General features: G+C 38.3%; 1 protein-coding gene across 1 annotated transcript in view; it reads left to right on the plus strand.

Moving 5' to 3' along the window:
* The window catches only part of MPPED1 (metallophosphoesterase domain containing 1), a 60,221-nt gene that overhangs the window by 13,988 nt on the left and 29,551 nt on the right, over nucleotides 1-16,682 (plus strand). Inside the window, exons 3-4 of the mRNA XM_026054290.1 lie at nucleotides 1,016-1,217; nucleotides 5,899-6,080. Of these exons, the coding sequence (XP_025910075.1) occupies nucleotides 1,066-1,217; nucleotides 5,899-6,080 (334 nt within the window). The 5' untranslated portion in view covers nucleotides 1,016-1,065. The remainder of the gene's footprint in view (nucleotides 1-1,015; nucleotides 1,218-5,898; nucleotides 6,081-16,682) is intronic.

The following is a 16,682-nucleotide window of genomic DNA, read 5'->3' on the forward strand; positions in this document are numbered from 1 at the left end:
ATAATCCGTTTTTTATTAAAACTGGGAAATAAAAGTAAAAATCACATTTAATTTGCTTTCTGATGTTTCTGGGGGATACTCTTTGCATTGCACTTGGCTTCACTTTCTCATCCTGTTTGCAGAGCTGTTGTTCTGTACTTATATAACCTTTGGGCAAAATTTATTCCCAAACATAAAACCTCTATTGATTCTCCTTTTTTTTTTTTTTTTTTTTTAATATTTAATACATTTCATTTGTGTGTTAGGCCTCAAGTCACTTCCTTTGTCAGTGAATCCGGAATCTGGGGCCACTGCTGTGTGAGGGGAGGATGTGTGTGGTAGAGCAAATCCCTCATGTCACTATCAGAAGTTCTTTCAGTGATACTAAAAACCAGGAGCAAGTATTGACATGAGCCCAGTTTCTTAAGATGTAAAGGAAAACTACTCACAGTACACTCCTTARTGAGTGGCACAGACTTTCTGAAGGAATGGTTAAATTGCTTCTTTTTAACTAACTTGCRTTTTAGTCATCTACAAGTTGGTGCTCTGTGTCAAATTTGTTTCTTTGTTTATTTCTTTTCCCTTTGAAGGTGCCTATCTATAAACATTCAGCAGCAATCAGAGAAAAGATAAAGTTGATGATTGTGTTGACAAAATATTMTAATTTGACACAGCGTTCTGAGGAAGCTGCCTTGTGTTTTAAATTGGTATTATGTTTTTGAACTGTTTGGCCTATTTGAACAGGTTACCCTCTGTGTTCCTTCGCTAGTTTACTTTCTCTCCCACGTCCCACCCCGAACTCGAGTATATTCATCAAATTGCTGAGTTGGAAAGGTTTGTAATGAATTCTTCGAGCCGTATGTCTTCCTCCCTCCGTATCCCCCCTTAATCTTCATCTGACATTAAATAAAGCAAATCCCAAACAGATTAGCTGTCAAACAGTTATGCTCCGTCTCTTCCATCTGCTTTTAGGTTTTCCAAGGGGGAGCGTGCGGATTAGGTAAGGAGATGTCATGGTGTTCTTCTGTCGATGTAGGAAGATAGCAGGTATGATCGCCTGAGGAGGGCCGGCCCCGCGCTGCAAGCATGGCTTTCGCCCAGTCGCACATTATGGCAGCCAGAAGGCACCAGCACAGCAGACTCATCATCGAGGTGGATGAGTACAGCTCCAACCCCACACAGGCGTTCACGTTCTACAACATTAACCAGGGACGTTTTCAGCCCCCGCATGTGCAAATGTAAGTATTATAGTTTTGTTACGGCTCTCACACAGCCTTCTGAATTGTTATTGCCTTGTCGATGTGGTGTTTGATGGGCCAGTCAAAGAGAATTCAAAGAGCGACACTGTTTTGCTGCCTTTCTAATACTAATTACTGTAATGACACAAGATCGGTCCATTTGGAAAGTGTAAGTAGTTTTTAAAGAATGGAAGAAAGATCACTCCGCCAGCCTGACTTGATACTGGTGCATTAGAAAGGGAAACGAACAACATGTGGTGGTATTAAAAAATTTTACAAGGATGATACTTTCCACGGTCTTAATACAGTTACCATTGTGCACTTGCTTATTGATATAAACAGCAGCTTAAATGCCAAGCCTGTGTTCACAACAGATATTTTCCTATTGTTTCATTAGTTATCTTGCAGCTACATACAAGGGAAAAATGACAYCAATAAATAAAAGAGTGCAGGCACCCATCCGACAACTCACTTTCATACCAACAATGTGCCAAGTGCTTAAAGAGTAATTAAAATAATGTGTTTGTTTCTGACTTCTAATATCATGACGACATCAGTAAAATTAACTGCTCTAAATGATTTACTTGTAATGTAAAGTGGAGAATTATAATTACAAAATGAAACCTGCCATAAAGTTTAAAGCCAGAAGGAAGAACAAAACAGTTAAGCCATTACAAATAAATTAAGTATAAAATTCTACTGTAAAATATTTTTATAGGGAATAAAAATGTCTTCAACATTTTATTGTGTTTATTAAAGAGAGAAGCAGTCTTATCTTTAGATCAGAAGCCTGTTTTTTATTTTTTAACAAAAACTTTAGTTTCTTTATGAGGAATAAATAGTCGGTTCATTCACATTTTTTGTATTTAATATGATTTGATGATCTCTGAACATAGGCCATGATTTTTGCGGTTAAAAACTCAGTGACGAAGTGGATGCTCTGGTCTCTATTCTGGGATGCTTTATGTAAATTATTTGGCATAAATTAGACATTGTATTTTTTTTTTAAAGGTAGACTAAAATATATTTGCATGGTGAACTTTTGGGGAGCAATGTATGGTTTATAGAATGTGTTTGAGGCTTTTAGATACTGCTGAAATGCAAACAATAAAAATGAGTTGGGTGTTAGCTCTGGGAAACATCTTTTGTTTAGAGAGCTGGCAAATGGTAGCAAAAATAGAAACAAACAAATGTGGGTTCCGAAATACTTCTGTAAATCAAAATGCCAAATGCAGATCACTTAATTGCTGAAGTTTAATRGTTCTCTGTGAATATTCACATAGTTCCCCGCACTTACGAATGTGTTCACCAGTCCTAAAAATTAAATGATTTTTACAGGCAAAATACTGGATTGAAGACAAGTAACTTATTAGTAGCCCYTTGGAACTCACCAATATGCTGCTAAAGCCTCTCACCAGTAACAAATCATATTACCAGAGGACTTAGACCATCAGCTGCATGATAGGAATTCAGAACCTAAGCAAGCAGTTCAGAACAAGCTAGCCGGAGAAAAAAGTTCMTCACAAGAGTTTAGCCATCTCTTATGAATGATTAATACTGTTGAAAAAGCTTGTGCAAATAGGAGAACAGGCGAGATCAATTGAAACATCTACCACAATCTGACCTTCTCTCTCTCCGGCTACAGAAATTGCAAATAATGTTTCTGAATACTGACAGTATTGCTTTGTCTCTTACCAGTGAATAGAATAGGGACCAAAAAGGGAAAAGTATATATAAGCGTGACAAAAGCCCCTTCATTGGGATGGGTGAAATCTTAGCCCATGCAAGATTTGTCGTTAATATTAGAGAAGCGAGGGCTTTGCCTTGTCTTTGTATATATTTCAAAATACCTAGATTAGTGATGTAGAAGGCAGTCATAAACAGATTTCACAGACCTGCTGACAAGTGAACTTGTGTTAAACTACTGCCACCGTAAGTATTTGTGTGTGTGTGTGGTTTTGTTTTTCTTTTTGCTTTGGAATTCAGTTTTGCACCCCTGCCTTGGATCTCAGTGTCATTTTGTATTTCTTGTTTCACCTCTAAGTGCCTAGAACAYGCTAACAGCATTTTCCTGGCCTCATCCTTGTTTGTCATGTCTGTGCTGGTGCCATGACCAATTTGCCACTGACAAGGCAGCCAGTAAGTTCTGACAGTGCTTTCAAGTCCCTCCATCATTTCTACAAAGTTCCTATATTGCTCCTTTGTGCTACTCTACAGAAATCTTGTGTATAAAACAACCCCGAACAGAAGATTTGCACTGAGGTTGTAGTTTTGCTTTTCAGCCTTTGCACAAAACTAACCAGCACCTCTGCTCATGTTGCAAGCAGTGCACTGGGTGCTGTTGTGGCAGCTGTTGAGCAAGGTGTTACACAAGCATARGGGGACCAAGCCTTCAGATATCATTTCCAATAACATAACTTAAACACCTTTGTGAAACTTGATATATGTTTTTACTTACATATGGTCTCAGTGTGTGCCTAACTTTTGAGCGTGAAAACCTGTATCTAATTTATTTGGTTCAGTGTATTGATACTCTTTATGTGAATTCTCTGGCCCTTTGCACACTATGTAGAAGTTATGCATTCCCCCCAAATTGTCAGAGTGCTGTCCACACCTCTCAGCCACCCCATCCAAACTATAAGGGCAATCGTATGTGTGGTGTGCTTCTTGGGTTGCTGTGCCTAAGTCAGTCTGTTGTTTCTCTGTTGAGCTTCGGAGAATGAGCATATGAGGTGCATGCTATTCCCTGACATCCAACTTGGTGCTGGCCTGGGCTTTGAAAGGTTTCTGAGGGAGAAGAAGCACCCTCAGGAGCTTTAAGGGCTACCCTAAAAACTGAAGGAGCATAACTTYGATCTGTCCACATTCGTAATTTCAAACTAGAAGAGTATGCATAGTTCAAACCTGGCTAACAGTGTGTAACTTGCTTTAGGAGCTGCTGGYAGGGGGAGGAATATTCAGGAGTTTGCTGTAATGGTGCTTAATTGCTTTGCCTTGGAGGGCTGCAATGATAACCAAGGCCATCTTCCAGTCATCCCTCGCTAGCCATCCCAGTTCATTTCCCAGGCTATCCATGAGCTGCTATCCATGAGCAGCACCCTTTGCACACACTGCACCTTCCTCAGGAAGTGGAAATTTAGAAAGATGGCTACAAGGCAGTCATACTAAAAGGCCATTTCTCCAGAATGGCTATAAAAACCCCTCATGAATGCCTGATGCTTAATGTAATGGCTTTTAAAAAGAAAACAACAGTTTTTATCCCTAAAATGGTATAAGAAAGACAGATACAAGATAATTTACTCATATACTTGCTTTGTAGCTATAGTGTAGAAAATGCTAAGAACTCTTTTTTCAGTGTTTAATGAAGTTGAAATGTTTTAGATGTTGTTCTTTACTCGCTTTCCAGTCTTGTGAAATTCTCACAAGCACCTTAGTTTCCCTACTAAGTAGGGAATTTAAATTTGGTAGAATTTTTTGACACAGAGAAGAGGTTGTGATCAAAGATGATTATCTTACGCCTTTCAAGTAATCCCATGCCTTCTGGAAATTTACCCAATAAGCTCGGGAATAGTGGCATTCATAACAAAGATCTCTAATGTGTTTTTTTCCCCTTCTTGTGGGTCTTATTTGTATGAAAGTAAGAGCCTGAATTGAAGTACAACCAGCAAGGGATAGAAATATGTGATATATATTATGACAGTGAACAAGACTAATTTTGTTTGTCTTTTCAGAATAGAAGTTTAAAAAGTGAAATAATTCATAACAATTCTGTGTATCTCTCACATTTCTAGAGACATACAAATAACTCTTGCATCTCATACTTTTTGGGTTTATGTTGCCAGAATTTCCCTGACTGAAATAGCAGATATGGTATAGCTAGATGTATTAGCTTGTATGTATGCTGATGAAATATGGATTGAGGGTAAAAAAACTGAATGAGTTGAAAGTGAGTGTACCTCATGTAGCAGATAGSTATTTTCTGCTCTCCTCTTCTGTCATGACTGTGTCTCATAAAACTGGGGTAGATCTTTTCTTTTGCTCAGTTCTGAGCATTGAGATTGAGCTCTGAACAATACAACCTCCCCCTTCACAATGTCTGATTTCATTTAGTATCATTAAGCCTAGAAAGTTGCCACAGTTGTCCTGACAATAGTCAGGCTTGAACGTACATTTGCAGCTGTTGTCAACGGAGTTCTTATCTTGCTTTGCATTAGCACACTGAAACATATCTCTAAAATGTGTTAATTAAATTTGTTGGAATTATATAACCTKCATGAAAAAGTTATAATTAGAAAAATGCATTTAAATGTATTTATGTATCTGAAATATATCTTTTCCCTGTGTACCGTGTAATCACATTTAAACAATGCGAYAGGATAGTGCTGTTCCTTTGAAACTGGCATTGCCTTTGATTTATTTGTGTTTGTTTCAGAGTTACTGCCATAGTTCAATCTCTTTTCCATAATCTCTTCAAAGTAATCCATCTGTCCAACAAATACTGAAAATGTTGTGTTGTGAACATCAAAAATTTCTACCTCCCATTAGTGTTAGTTTTTTTCTAATCAGTTCCTTCCATCAGGCAAATCTAGAAAATAGTAGGATCTTTKGTAAAGGTAAAAATTAGAATTGTAAAGCAGACGTGAAAATACTTTATAACCTTGTTATGATACATTTCTTACAGGGTTGATCCTGTGCCCCATGATGCTCCCAAGCCTCCAGGATATACTCGATTTGTCTGTATTTCTGACACTCATTCAAGAACTGATCCCATCCAAATGCCATATGGAGATGTGTTAATACATGCTGGTGATTTTACTGAGCTGGGACTTCCTAGTGAAGTTAAAAAATTCAACGAGTGGCTAGGTAGGTATTGAATTGTGTATTTGAAAGTAATATTTTCATTTATGGATTGTATCTGCCCCTTCTGCCTCCCAGTAAAAATCATCAGGCACTAAGGAGTGCTGAATATTAATTTGACTTTTACGTTTGAATGGCAGTAAGCAGGAATCAGATTTTTTCTTTTTCTTTTTCTTTTTTTCTTTTTTTTTTAACAAATATTTTTGCATTTCTCCAACTGAGCAAATAAGATTTGTGAGASTATTCATCTGTTCTGCCTTCACACTCTCAAGCGTGCATTAAGCAACTTCTTGGTGTTAGCAACAATTTAAGTCAGGAGGCCTTTAATGATTTACATAAAACCTCATACATACATTGTTATGGCTTTGCTTTCCCGCAAAAAAAAGAGGAGGGGGGAAAAAAAAAGGGGGGAAAAAAAAAAGGAAGAAAAGTTGTTGTGACTGAAAACATTTGTCTGTTTAACCCCGGAGGCTCAAAGCTTTTCTCTCTGCGGCTCAGCTGCAGCGCAGCCACGGATTCCAAACAAAGCAAAACGTGCGCCTGTGGTTGCTGCCGTGGATGTGGCAGACCAGATGTAGATGCCTTCTGTAGGCAACTGTTGGCATTGGGAGCTGAAATTCTGTTCCACTGGGCAAGAGAGCCCTGATTTGCATGTGCTTCGGGTTTGTGCATGCTGAGAACAGCGGCAGTGGGAGCAGGGAAGCAGCAACTGTGTCCAGACAAAACCCCTCACCAGGATTGTTCGTGCAGGTACCTTAATTTAGAATAAAAATGGATTCTTGATTCTGAGAGAGGAGGAGAGGAAGTGAAGGGCTCGCTGGAAGGAAGGACACAGGACAGTGTACTGGCTTTTAGTTTTAGATGAATTTTGTGTTTTTTGTATTTTTACCTGTCTTTTTTTGCGACATGCTGCAGCATTCATGCACAAAGCTCACAGACACAGGTAGGCTGAAATGGGATTTAAAAAAAATCTCAGGGCTTTACAATTTATAGTAATACTTACAGACCAGCCCCCTATGTCCTGTTAGCCCATTTGGGGTAGAGATAACCTCAGTAAATATTTTTGGAGTTTGGAAATCTAGTAATATGTTCAACATAGAACATTTGATTTAGGGAAAATACTAGAATGCATTAAAGTAGGGAGGTGGAAGAATCTGGAAGTGCAGTACCCTGGTGCAGTGTCCTTTGCTCTGTCTCTTATGCCCAAATRGAAGAGGATAGTTGTACAACAACAAGAAAAATTTAGTCATTCTCTGTAGGTCTCTACCGTGCATTATAATCATGTACTGCAAATAGCATACAAAGATGTTAGAAACCACATGATTATCCCTTCTAAGTAATATCCATTTTATTTATCTGTTGGTTTGGAAATAAGAGTGCTCTGGTATGTTGCCTGTGAGCAGGGATAGAGGCTRCAAACATCGACTGCCTCAGTTTTTGTCCCCTTCCTTCTCCATTTGTCTCTCTGCGGGGCCCAGCTGTGCAGAGCTCTGAAGGTGTCTCTAAGCTGAAATGCTCCCTGCTTGGTAGGGAGATTTCACAAGGTCTTTCTGTGGTCGTCATCTTTATTCCAAAATGAGGGCTGTTTTTCTGGCTTTTAAGGCATACTTCCAACTTCATGATAGCATGCAATTTGGGAAGAGTTGATTTTTGTGCTTTAAAGCATATATTTTTTGCAAGAGCCTGGATTTAAAATATGCAAATTTAGGAAGTTAAATAAAGGATTTTTTAGTTCATTGGTGATTAAAAAAAAAAGCCCTGAAGTTTTGAATTAATTCTGAAAAATCCAGTAGAAAAAATATTTGAGAGTCACTCAAATGCAGGTGTGATTCAGCTAGCATTTAAACTTTAGCTCCAGTTAAAAATCACAAACATTTATTTTTAAAATGATATTTAATGAGGTTTCAAAAGAAACTTCAATTTTTATTTGGAAAGATTTTTTTTCATTATAAATGAACAATTTGTGAATTCATGAATACCCTTAGTGTTGCAGATTCTGTAGCCAATGGTACATTATTAAAAGTTTCCCTTTCGAGAGGAAGAAACTTCATTGGGGCTGTTGCTGCTGGTTGTGAATTTGATCGTGAAAGTTCTGGGTCTCTCAGCTGTGATTTTTCTAGATTGCCACTTCCAGTATTTGCCATGATTTTGCAGCCGTGCCTCCCACATCCTACCCGACATTCTCCTTCTTTTGGCTTTAATGTTTTGTCAGCTTCTTGAGAAAGTAATTGATGGATTCTGGCAAGGACTTGCACCTCCACCCCCATCCCTACCTGCTGCCGCCAGATCTCTCTGTCTTTTTTTGTATCCCAAAGTGCTGGACTCACTCTCCCACTTAGCTATTTTGTTCTGTCTCAGTTTTCCCTCTTCTGCCATTAGAGGACTGTAACTTTGTTCATCCCTTGGGATACAGCAATGGGATATTTGTTTCTTACTCCTTTCTCTGAGGTCAGCTTCCTCTTGGACTCCAGACACATGTACTACTTCATATTTATATCTATATCTATATCTATATCTATATCTAGCACTAGTTCATGTCCTTTGGTTTTCTTTTTGTGTCTTTTCTGCCCTGTCCTCCCGGGTCCCTGCTACTTTGGCTTTTCAGCCTATTTCATCTTTTCAGGAGGCCCTTCAGTGATTTTAGAGCTTGTCTTTCGCTTCTGCACGACCTGGCTGTGCCTGACTGATGCAACACATATTTTACATTAGCATCAGTAACTGCCATGAGCCTTATGGTTAAATCGAGCTCTAGTCCTGTGCTAATAGAGGCACATTGCCTTGCCGAACCATACCTTAAAATGTGGTCGCTCTTTTTGATGCTAAATGTATATGGGTACCTAGGAAGGCCGGGACCAGCTCAGGCAATGTCTTCCAGGCTCAGTGTTGTCTTTGACAATGGCTGGCAGCCAAGGTGCTTTGCTTGGTCTGCCACTTAGTCACCTCATTTTATACTTTTTATCCCCTGACCCTTAAAACCCTCTGTTTCTTTTCATTCTTCTCCTCTGTAATCAATTGTTTTCTCCCACTTTTCTTTCTCTCAAAGCCTCCTCCCCCTCTTCCCAGGGAGGCCTTGAGGTTTTATGAGGGCTGGGTTGCTGCCCAGCTCTAGGGAGGAGATGCAGGGCTGGGGAGAACTGGATGTGCACATTTTCTCAACCTCCTCTCCTCCTCCTCTCCAGTCCAAGGACTTCTGGAGCCACAGCAATAACTGTGTACTTAATAGCCCTTGACAGATTTTTCTTCTGTGAGTTTTTTAATTGCTTTTTGAATCTAGGCAAATTTTGAGTGGCCCACAACCTTGTAGCAAAGAGTTCCACAGTTTAACATGGACAGTGTTAAATCTGTCGTCTTCTTTGCCTATTTTGAACCTGTCAGCTTTTAGGTTCATTGTACTATTTCCTAGTCCTGGATGAAACAACTGCACAATTCCACTCCTGATTCTGCTCAAGATTTTATAGACTCCTCCCATATTTGCCCTTCTAGTTGTGGTATTTTTCAAGTTGAAGACCGTTTACTTTCTTCTTGTATAGAAGTCCTTAAATGCTGTTGATCATCTGTGTTTCTTATCTTTACCTCTTCTTGTTGTTCTGCATCCTCTTGAAGATAGAACAGAACTGCACACATTCTAAGTACACCACGGATTCATTCACCAGCATGCTGAAATCTTTTATTTTCTTCTCTTTTCTTTATTTTTAATATTATGGATTATTCTATTGTTACTTTAGACAGAGAGTAGGTGGTCAGTTGTCATTTTTATAGCATCATTACCTGTTGTAACTTTAAAAACTCTTCCCTTACCTCCCTACAGTAATAGTTCAGAACCTCTCACTTTATATCTCAAATTAGATTTTGTTGCAGCACTTGCATTATTCAATGTAAATCTGCATTCAGTTTCAGCTGTCTTTTTATTGWTCAGTCATGCAGTATCATGACGTATGTCTGCAAGTTAGGGTTCTGTTTACTACCCTTATTCAGGATAGCTTAGAAAAGAAGAAAGAGGAAAAAGAAATGAATAGCTAGTCAACACAATTTGCTGATGGTGCTAACCAGTCGTTTCCCCTTTCCTTTTTCCTTGTTTGACCTTTCTCCTATTTTTATATTTCATCTTTTCCTTTTTATGCCTAGTCTGCTCCCTGATTATATTTTTCTTTCAAATTTTGTTAATCCAGATTTTGAAAATCAGAAAACACAAAGCACAAAACATATGTTATGTTTGGCCCAGGTGGCAGGTCATTTGGCCAGTGAAGCTTTCCCATGGCATTATAAGGATGGATTGGAGGATAGTTTTGAACATACACTGTTATTTGGGTTTTTCTTCTTTTTTTCTTTTTTTCTTTTTTTTTTTTTAACTATGCCCTGGAGTTTTTAATGCTAACACATTAAACAGCTGAAAATAATTCATGAGAATTATTTCTAAATACACAATAGTATGTAATCAAGTCTAGAAAAGGCAGACTATATTCTAGGATATATCCATCTCTCTTTGTACTTTAGAGACACTTGCGCTCATCTTTTCATTATTTTTGTTTCATTATTTTGTTCTTTACCAGCATATAACTCAAATGTGTTGTGGGACAAAGACAAAGGTCCCGCTTTAGYGCACTCACCAAACAATGACTCCAAGTCTATATCTCCATTTTGTGTCTCCCATATTTTTGGAACTGGAAATTGCCTGCTTGGCTCAGTTTGCTTTTGCAGTTCTCCTTGCCCAAGTCTGTAATAACGACTTCCAAATTTTATGTGCTGCAGGATCCACTGCCAGTTTGAGCTTGTAGGTTACTTTCCTGGAAATTTGATTATGTAGCTGGTCTGTGGCATAAGCTGCAAAATACTTCTGTAATCTCTCTGATCACTTACTGCCGTGTAAGGCTTGCTAACACATTTTATAATATCCATTGTTTCAGTGTGTTTGATTGAAGTTTCCCAATGTCAAAAGATGCTCTTCCGATTTCAAATTCAAGTTCAAGGTAAATTTGAGATAAAAGGAGAAGGTGGCTTTGCATTATGGTGAGAAACAATAATTGGCTCTTCAGAATATTTTCCTGGAAATATTAATCGTACGTGCATTGCACGCACACAAAAATAATTGATTAATGYTCACATCTCAGGAATTGACCTGGGCAGATTCAACTAAAAGGATAACCTTTTTTCTTCCAAACTTCAAATTGACTTAGAGTGAAAATGCCTTCCAAATTTTAATAACTAGCACTACTAGAATTGCCTGTTTCTGGTATTACACTGGAGATTAAAATGAGCTCGACAGAAAGTTCCCGATAGAAAATAAAGTATCTTCAAAAAAGCCTAAAATACCAGGCTTAAATTTACTTCTTTTCTACYGATTAGTCTTACAAAGTGATGGTAGTTATTTTTCTCTTGCTCTTAACAGGTATTTTATATTTTTAGGTTCACTAATACTCACATTTAAAATAGATTAAATTCATGTTCAGGAAGAAAGAAAATCCGCTTCAGAGACGCAAAAGAAATTACAATTTATAAATTGTAGTCATGCCATTTTGACCATCGGTAATTACACTATTTTTATGTTAATGTAGAAACTCCTTGAAAGGAGTATTTAAGCACTAATTATCTATTTACAAAAGAATGGCTTTGGAAGTGCTGTGAAAAAACACTGAGCTGTGGAGAGATTTAGAACAGATGTCATTTTCAAAAAAGTGGGCATACTAAAAAAGAATGTTGGRTTGCATTGCTTTTCTTAAATGTATAGTGGCCCGGACCCCTGTGCACCTCGAAGGTTGTGACAGCACAGCCTAGATAGCACAGGGCAGCGTGCTCTCTCAGTAATTCCTTAATTCTAGGAATTTAGAGTATCCTGTAGACGTCTGAACATTGAAGTGGCTACCAGGAGTCTCATGGAATAGTTAAACTACATCCTGGTGCTGGAAAAATGAGCCGGAACATCTGTTTTCCCAGCTATTCCTCCCATGCTAGCGATAGGAAGAGAAGCTGTAGGAGTTGTAGGTGCTAAAGAACTTTACCCTCATTCCCTCCTCCCAAACACATATATGGCTTGGGGATATTTCTGGCAACTTGTACTAATACTGAGGTTGATTCTTTCCACTGATGGAGTGGAAAAAAGCCAGATGGGAAGATGGTTCTCAGTTCCTGGGATGATTCATATAAAAATGATGCCCTAYGGTTTTTCTAAATATTGATATCTTTGGCCCTCAAAATAAGCAAGTGAGAAAGAATAGCCAGTCTGGATTTGCAGGCAAACTGTAGTTTAAGGAACTCAATGGAACTCATAAGAGCAGAGAGCAACCAGGAGAGTGAAAGATCTAGAATATAATTCTGCTAACTGTGATTGCCTCTGGCTGAGGTGTTTGAAGGAGCCTGAGGAAGAAAGGCAACCAAATTCTAGTTAGTCTTCAGATTTGACAGCCTCTTTATTGTTCCCCTTTGTAAAATCGTAAAAATGATGCTTGATCCACCTACCACATGGATATGTTTCAAGATTAATTATTCTCGGTACAGCACTTTGAACACCTCTTGCAAAGCACTATACACAAACATTAAACATTGTTATTAGTGCTGTGCACCTCATACCGTGACATGACACACGGCTCTTTGTAGTCTTCCCTTTCAGAAGGTGACAACTGGGAGATACTGAAGACACCTCTGTGGCATCTGAAGCTCTGAATTGGAATCCATCTCAATGTGCAGAGAGCTTTGTGTAGGAAGTTTAAAGTATTTTTAATTGTTACTTTTTAACACAGTTCTGCATCTCCTTTGCTTTCATTGTCCCCTGATACACGTTATAAACCAAAACTAGAATATTACAAAGGGCAGAAAAGTTGTAGAAATTTATTGCCTCTATAAGGTGTATTATTTAAGAGAGAAACTTTCAGGAAGCAGAAAAAGAGAAAAATAATTCCAATCTATAGTTTGAATAAAAAAAATCAGAAGCTAAAATGGAATGAATTATGTAGCTGGGGTCTCTTAAACCACCTATTACTATAATGTGAGGGGACAGAGCATGGGGAAGTTCACTCTAGGCACAACTTCACATTCGTGCAGTTCCCCGGGCATCCGTTAGTGACCACTGGCAGACAGCAAGTTACAGAGCTGCTGAATCTTGTGGCCTGACCAGCTGCTCTCACGGGTTGCAGCGCACATGGAGTTGGCTCTGGGTAAGCACAGGACGATTAAACAGACAGATCAAAGCTGAAATGAAGCCACTTTTCCTTTAGAAGTAATTGTGGCCGATTATGCTGTGTGTGTGGGCATACATGCTTGCATGTATATCTATAGCAAAGTAAATCAAAAAGYAGAATTTAGACTATTACTGYATTATATATATATTTTAGTTTGATTTGCCTTTCTTTGCTTATTTAAAAAAWCATCATTTGCAAATGTCAGCAGTATTGCATGTATTTGTTGTTTTAGTGTTTTATGTAATTGCTGGCTTTTATGATGCAAGAATATCTCGATCTATAGCAGGTTATAGATGACTTAGGAAGGAGTGCACATTTACAATGCTATTCCAGATTACACACCATACAAAAAGTATGTTAATGTGAATTTCCCAGACATCAGCCCCAGTGTTTAAACACAGAACTGTCAAAGAGATGCTAAAAAAGCAATCTGAGACAGTTATGCAGTCTTTTTACTGTATCACTCACTGCCGTATTCTAAAAGGTTGAAATGAGAGAGAAAAGGCATTAAGTGGGTATTTATATGATCGTCACCGACTTTAATGAATGCTAAGAATTCTGCTCAGTACAATATCAGGAGAGAAGCAGAGCACAGCTGCTTGTTCAGGTTGGTGTTTTTCACGATGAAGTTCCAAGCTGATAACAGGTTTAAGCTCTAAAGGAGGCTACTGGTTGGTAAGGGGGCCTAACCTCTTCCTGCAAGGAGAGCCGGGAGTATAAACATCACACATTTGCTTTAAATCATTCGCAGCGGTTGTCTAATTCCAGAAGAAGAGGGCTTGCTGATAGAGCAGGACGAACCTTTAAGAACACAGACTTCCACTTCGTACAAACTCATGTGCAGAGAAACAGCAAAGAAAGGCACATTTCCTTCAACGGTGCCTCGCAACAAGCAGCTGGTAGCTCAAGCGACGGTTCCTCAGTGTTGCAAGTTTTGTAAAAATTATGTTCGACATAAAAAGGACCTACTGCAGTTCAGCAGTTGTAAATTGCTGTAATAATTTTGTAATTGGTACATAAAAATGCAAAAAAAAAAAAAAAAAAAAAGATGTTCAGTTGATTTTCTTAATTAGCAATCTACAGTAATGAAGGAATAAGCAAAAATGTTGCTGGCTAAATAAATATATGTATTCTCATACACGTAGTATTACCAGAGCTATTATCAGATTCCTGTCCCAGACAAACAAAGGTTAAGAAACTTTCTGAGATTTGCTGCAGCAGTTGACAAAAGCACGTGTATTTATTTAAGCAGTTATTAAGAAGAAGATGCTAATAACTTTTGGCTATGTATGGGCTAAGTATGATATACGAGTGTTTTTTCTAGCAAAGCAATCTCAAAGAGTCATAAATGACATTGATGTAGGAGAATTTGAGCAGAATTATTTTATATGGTGAGTTGCTTGGGGAGCAGCTGAGCCGCTGCTGCCTGATTTCTTGAATATTGTCTCGCAGGCCTTGGGTGGGTTCTTTGGTGTCTCATAAGATATGTCTTCCCTTTGAAGACCCTCCTTCAATCTGACATTAGTCGTCTTCTCAGGCACATCCTTTCAGGAAACTCAAGGGAACATAATTATCTCCAAGGCCTCAACTCCTCTGCCAGATATAGTAAATGACGTCTGAATCTGTCGGGCATTTTCGGAGGAGTATTGAGAGATGATGCCACAGAAATGTAGACTTTGTGGCTCTATGAGTTTTGTTTCTGTAAGAAAAAGACCTCCTGTTCTTAAAACCATTTAAATTAAGTGCAAGATGGTGGCAGTGGCATCTTGTGCATACAGGTGGAGATTACAAAAAGGGAAGGAGAGAAAAAAAAAGGCAGAAAGGAATAACAGTGTAGCAGAGAGGAAGGAAAACTCTCTCATCATGTTAASATAGTGGCAGAAAGAATGGAAAGCAGCTTGGATCCTCTTTCCAAATTGGCAGGAGGCAAACACTGGATGTGGCCTGAAAGAGAAGGCCCTGAAGCCTAGGACTGAATTGGAGCCAGTGTGTTTCTGACATAATTTCAATGTGTAAACATTTCTTTTGATTCCAAATCTATGCAGCATGAAGTGACTAGAGTGTTGATCATGGAGGAAAATATTTTCACTTTCTTACATGTTGGATATTCTGGGAGGAAAAAAAAAAMYWWTTTWRRAAAAAAAAAAAGAAAAAAAATTCACAGAAATGAAATTCTTAATAACCCCAAAATATTTTTAAAGGACATTCTGTATCGGTTTGTTTCCTTGGTAATGTCAGAGTCATTATATGAATTTCCAAATATATCTAATTCCATCTAAGCAGAATTTTAATGACTTTAATGCAGAAAACAGTTTAGATAAAAATTTTCCATTACAGTTCTAGTTGCAGATCATCTCCAGGTTATAGAATATTTTAGCAGAAATTTCTCCAGCACATGGAACGGAGGGGATTGTTAATTGTAGGACAAAAGCACCTTCCTTGAGTTGGCTGATCAGAATAAGAGATCAGAAGAAAATCATATAGCTTTCCCCTAGACTTGTAAGTTAAGTTCCTTTTTTTTTTTTTAATTTAAATTTAAAAATACATCATTGACTCCAATAGCATATGTTCTTGCATGTGTTTCTTGGCACTCCTGAAGGGCATATCTTTTTCTTGAAAGCTTACTGCCACAATTTTTCTGGGAATTGAGTTTTGTCCTGAGCATGTGTGCAGGATTCCCATGACAGCCATAAATTTTCTTTAATATCTAAATATCTTTGTATACATAGACCTCCTGTATCAATACCAAGTTTGCTACCTGCCCACCCAAAAAGCCATATGCTAGCATCAAATGTTAATTGGCTATCAGTTGAGTTATAGTCCTACTCATCTGTTAAGTGGATAGTGTGAGAAACTAATAGAGAAGTTAATGGTACATGCTCTCTAGTGTTGTTAAATTGCTTATCTACTCTAGATTTGTTCCATTAGAATCACAACATGAAATGAGTTTGTAATTTCTTTCACTGTTGTGGAGTTTTAAAAATCTTGTTTGTTTTCCAGTGGAGATATACAGATATACAGACTCCTAAACTCATGCAGCATGACAGGGACTTCCTGAGGGCATCTAGTCCAACCTCCTGCTCGAAGCAGGTGTGGTCGCCGCAGGTTGCTCAGGACCTTGTCCAGTCAAATTTTGAGTATCTGCAGGGATGGAGATGTAAAAAGCTCACTGGGCACCTATTCCACTGTTTGACCAAGCTCATGGTAAAATTTCTTCCATATGCGAAATTACAAACTTACCATTTTGCACATGTCTTTGCCCCCAGGACACACTGCTGATTCTTGTTTCACCTGTCATCTACCAAGGACCTTGCGTCTTTTTCTGCGAAGCTGCCTGGTCATCAGTGCTTAGCCTTATCATATGAAGTTATTCCATCCCAGTTTCAGGAGTTTACATTTACTTTTGTTTATGAGGTTCCTGCCAGCCCATTTTTCT

Source organism: Nothoprocta perdicaria, unplaced genomic scaffold (assembly GCF_003342845.1).
Source record: "Nothoprocta perdicaria isolate Ctin4 unplaced genomic scaffold, notPer1 scaffold_120, whole genome shotgun sequence".
NCBI classification, from domain to species: domain Eukaryota; kingdom Metazoa; phylum Chordata; class Aves; order Tinamiformes; family Tinamidae; genus Nothoprocta; species Nothoprocta perdicaria.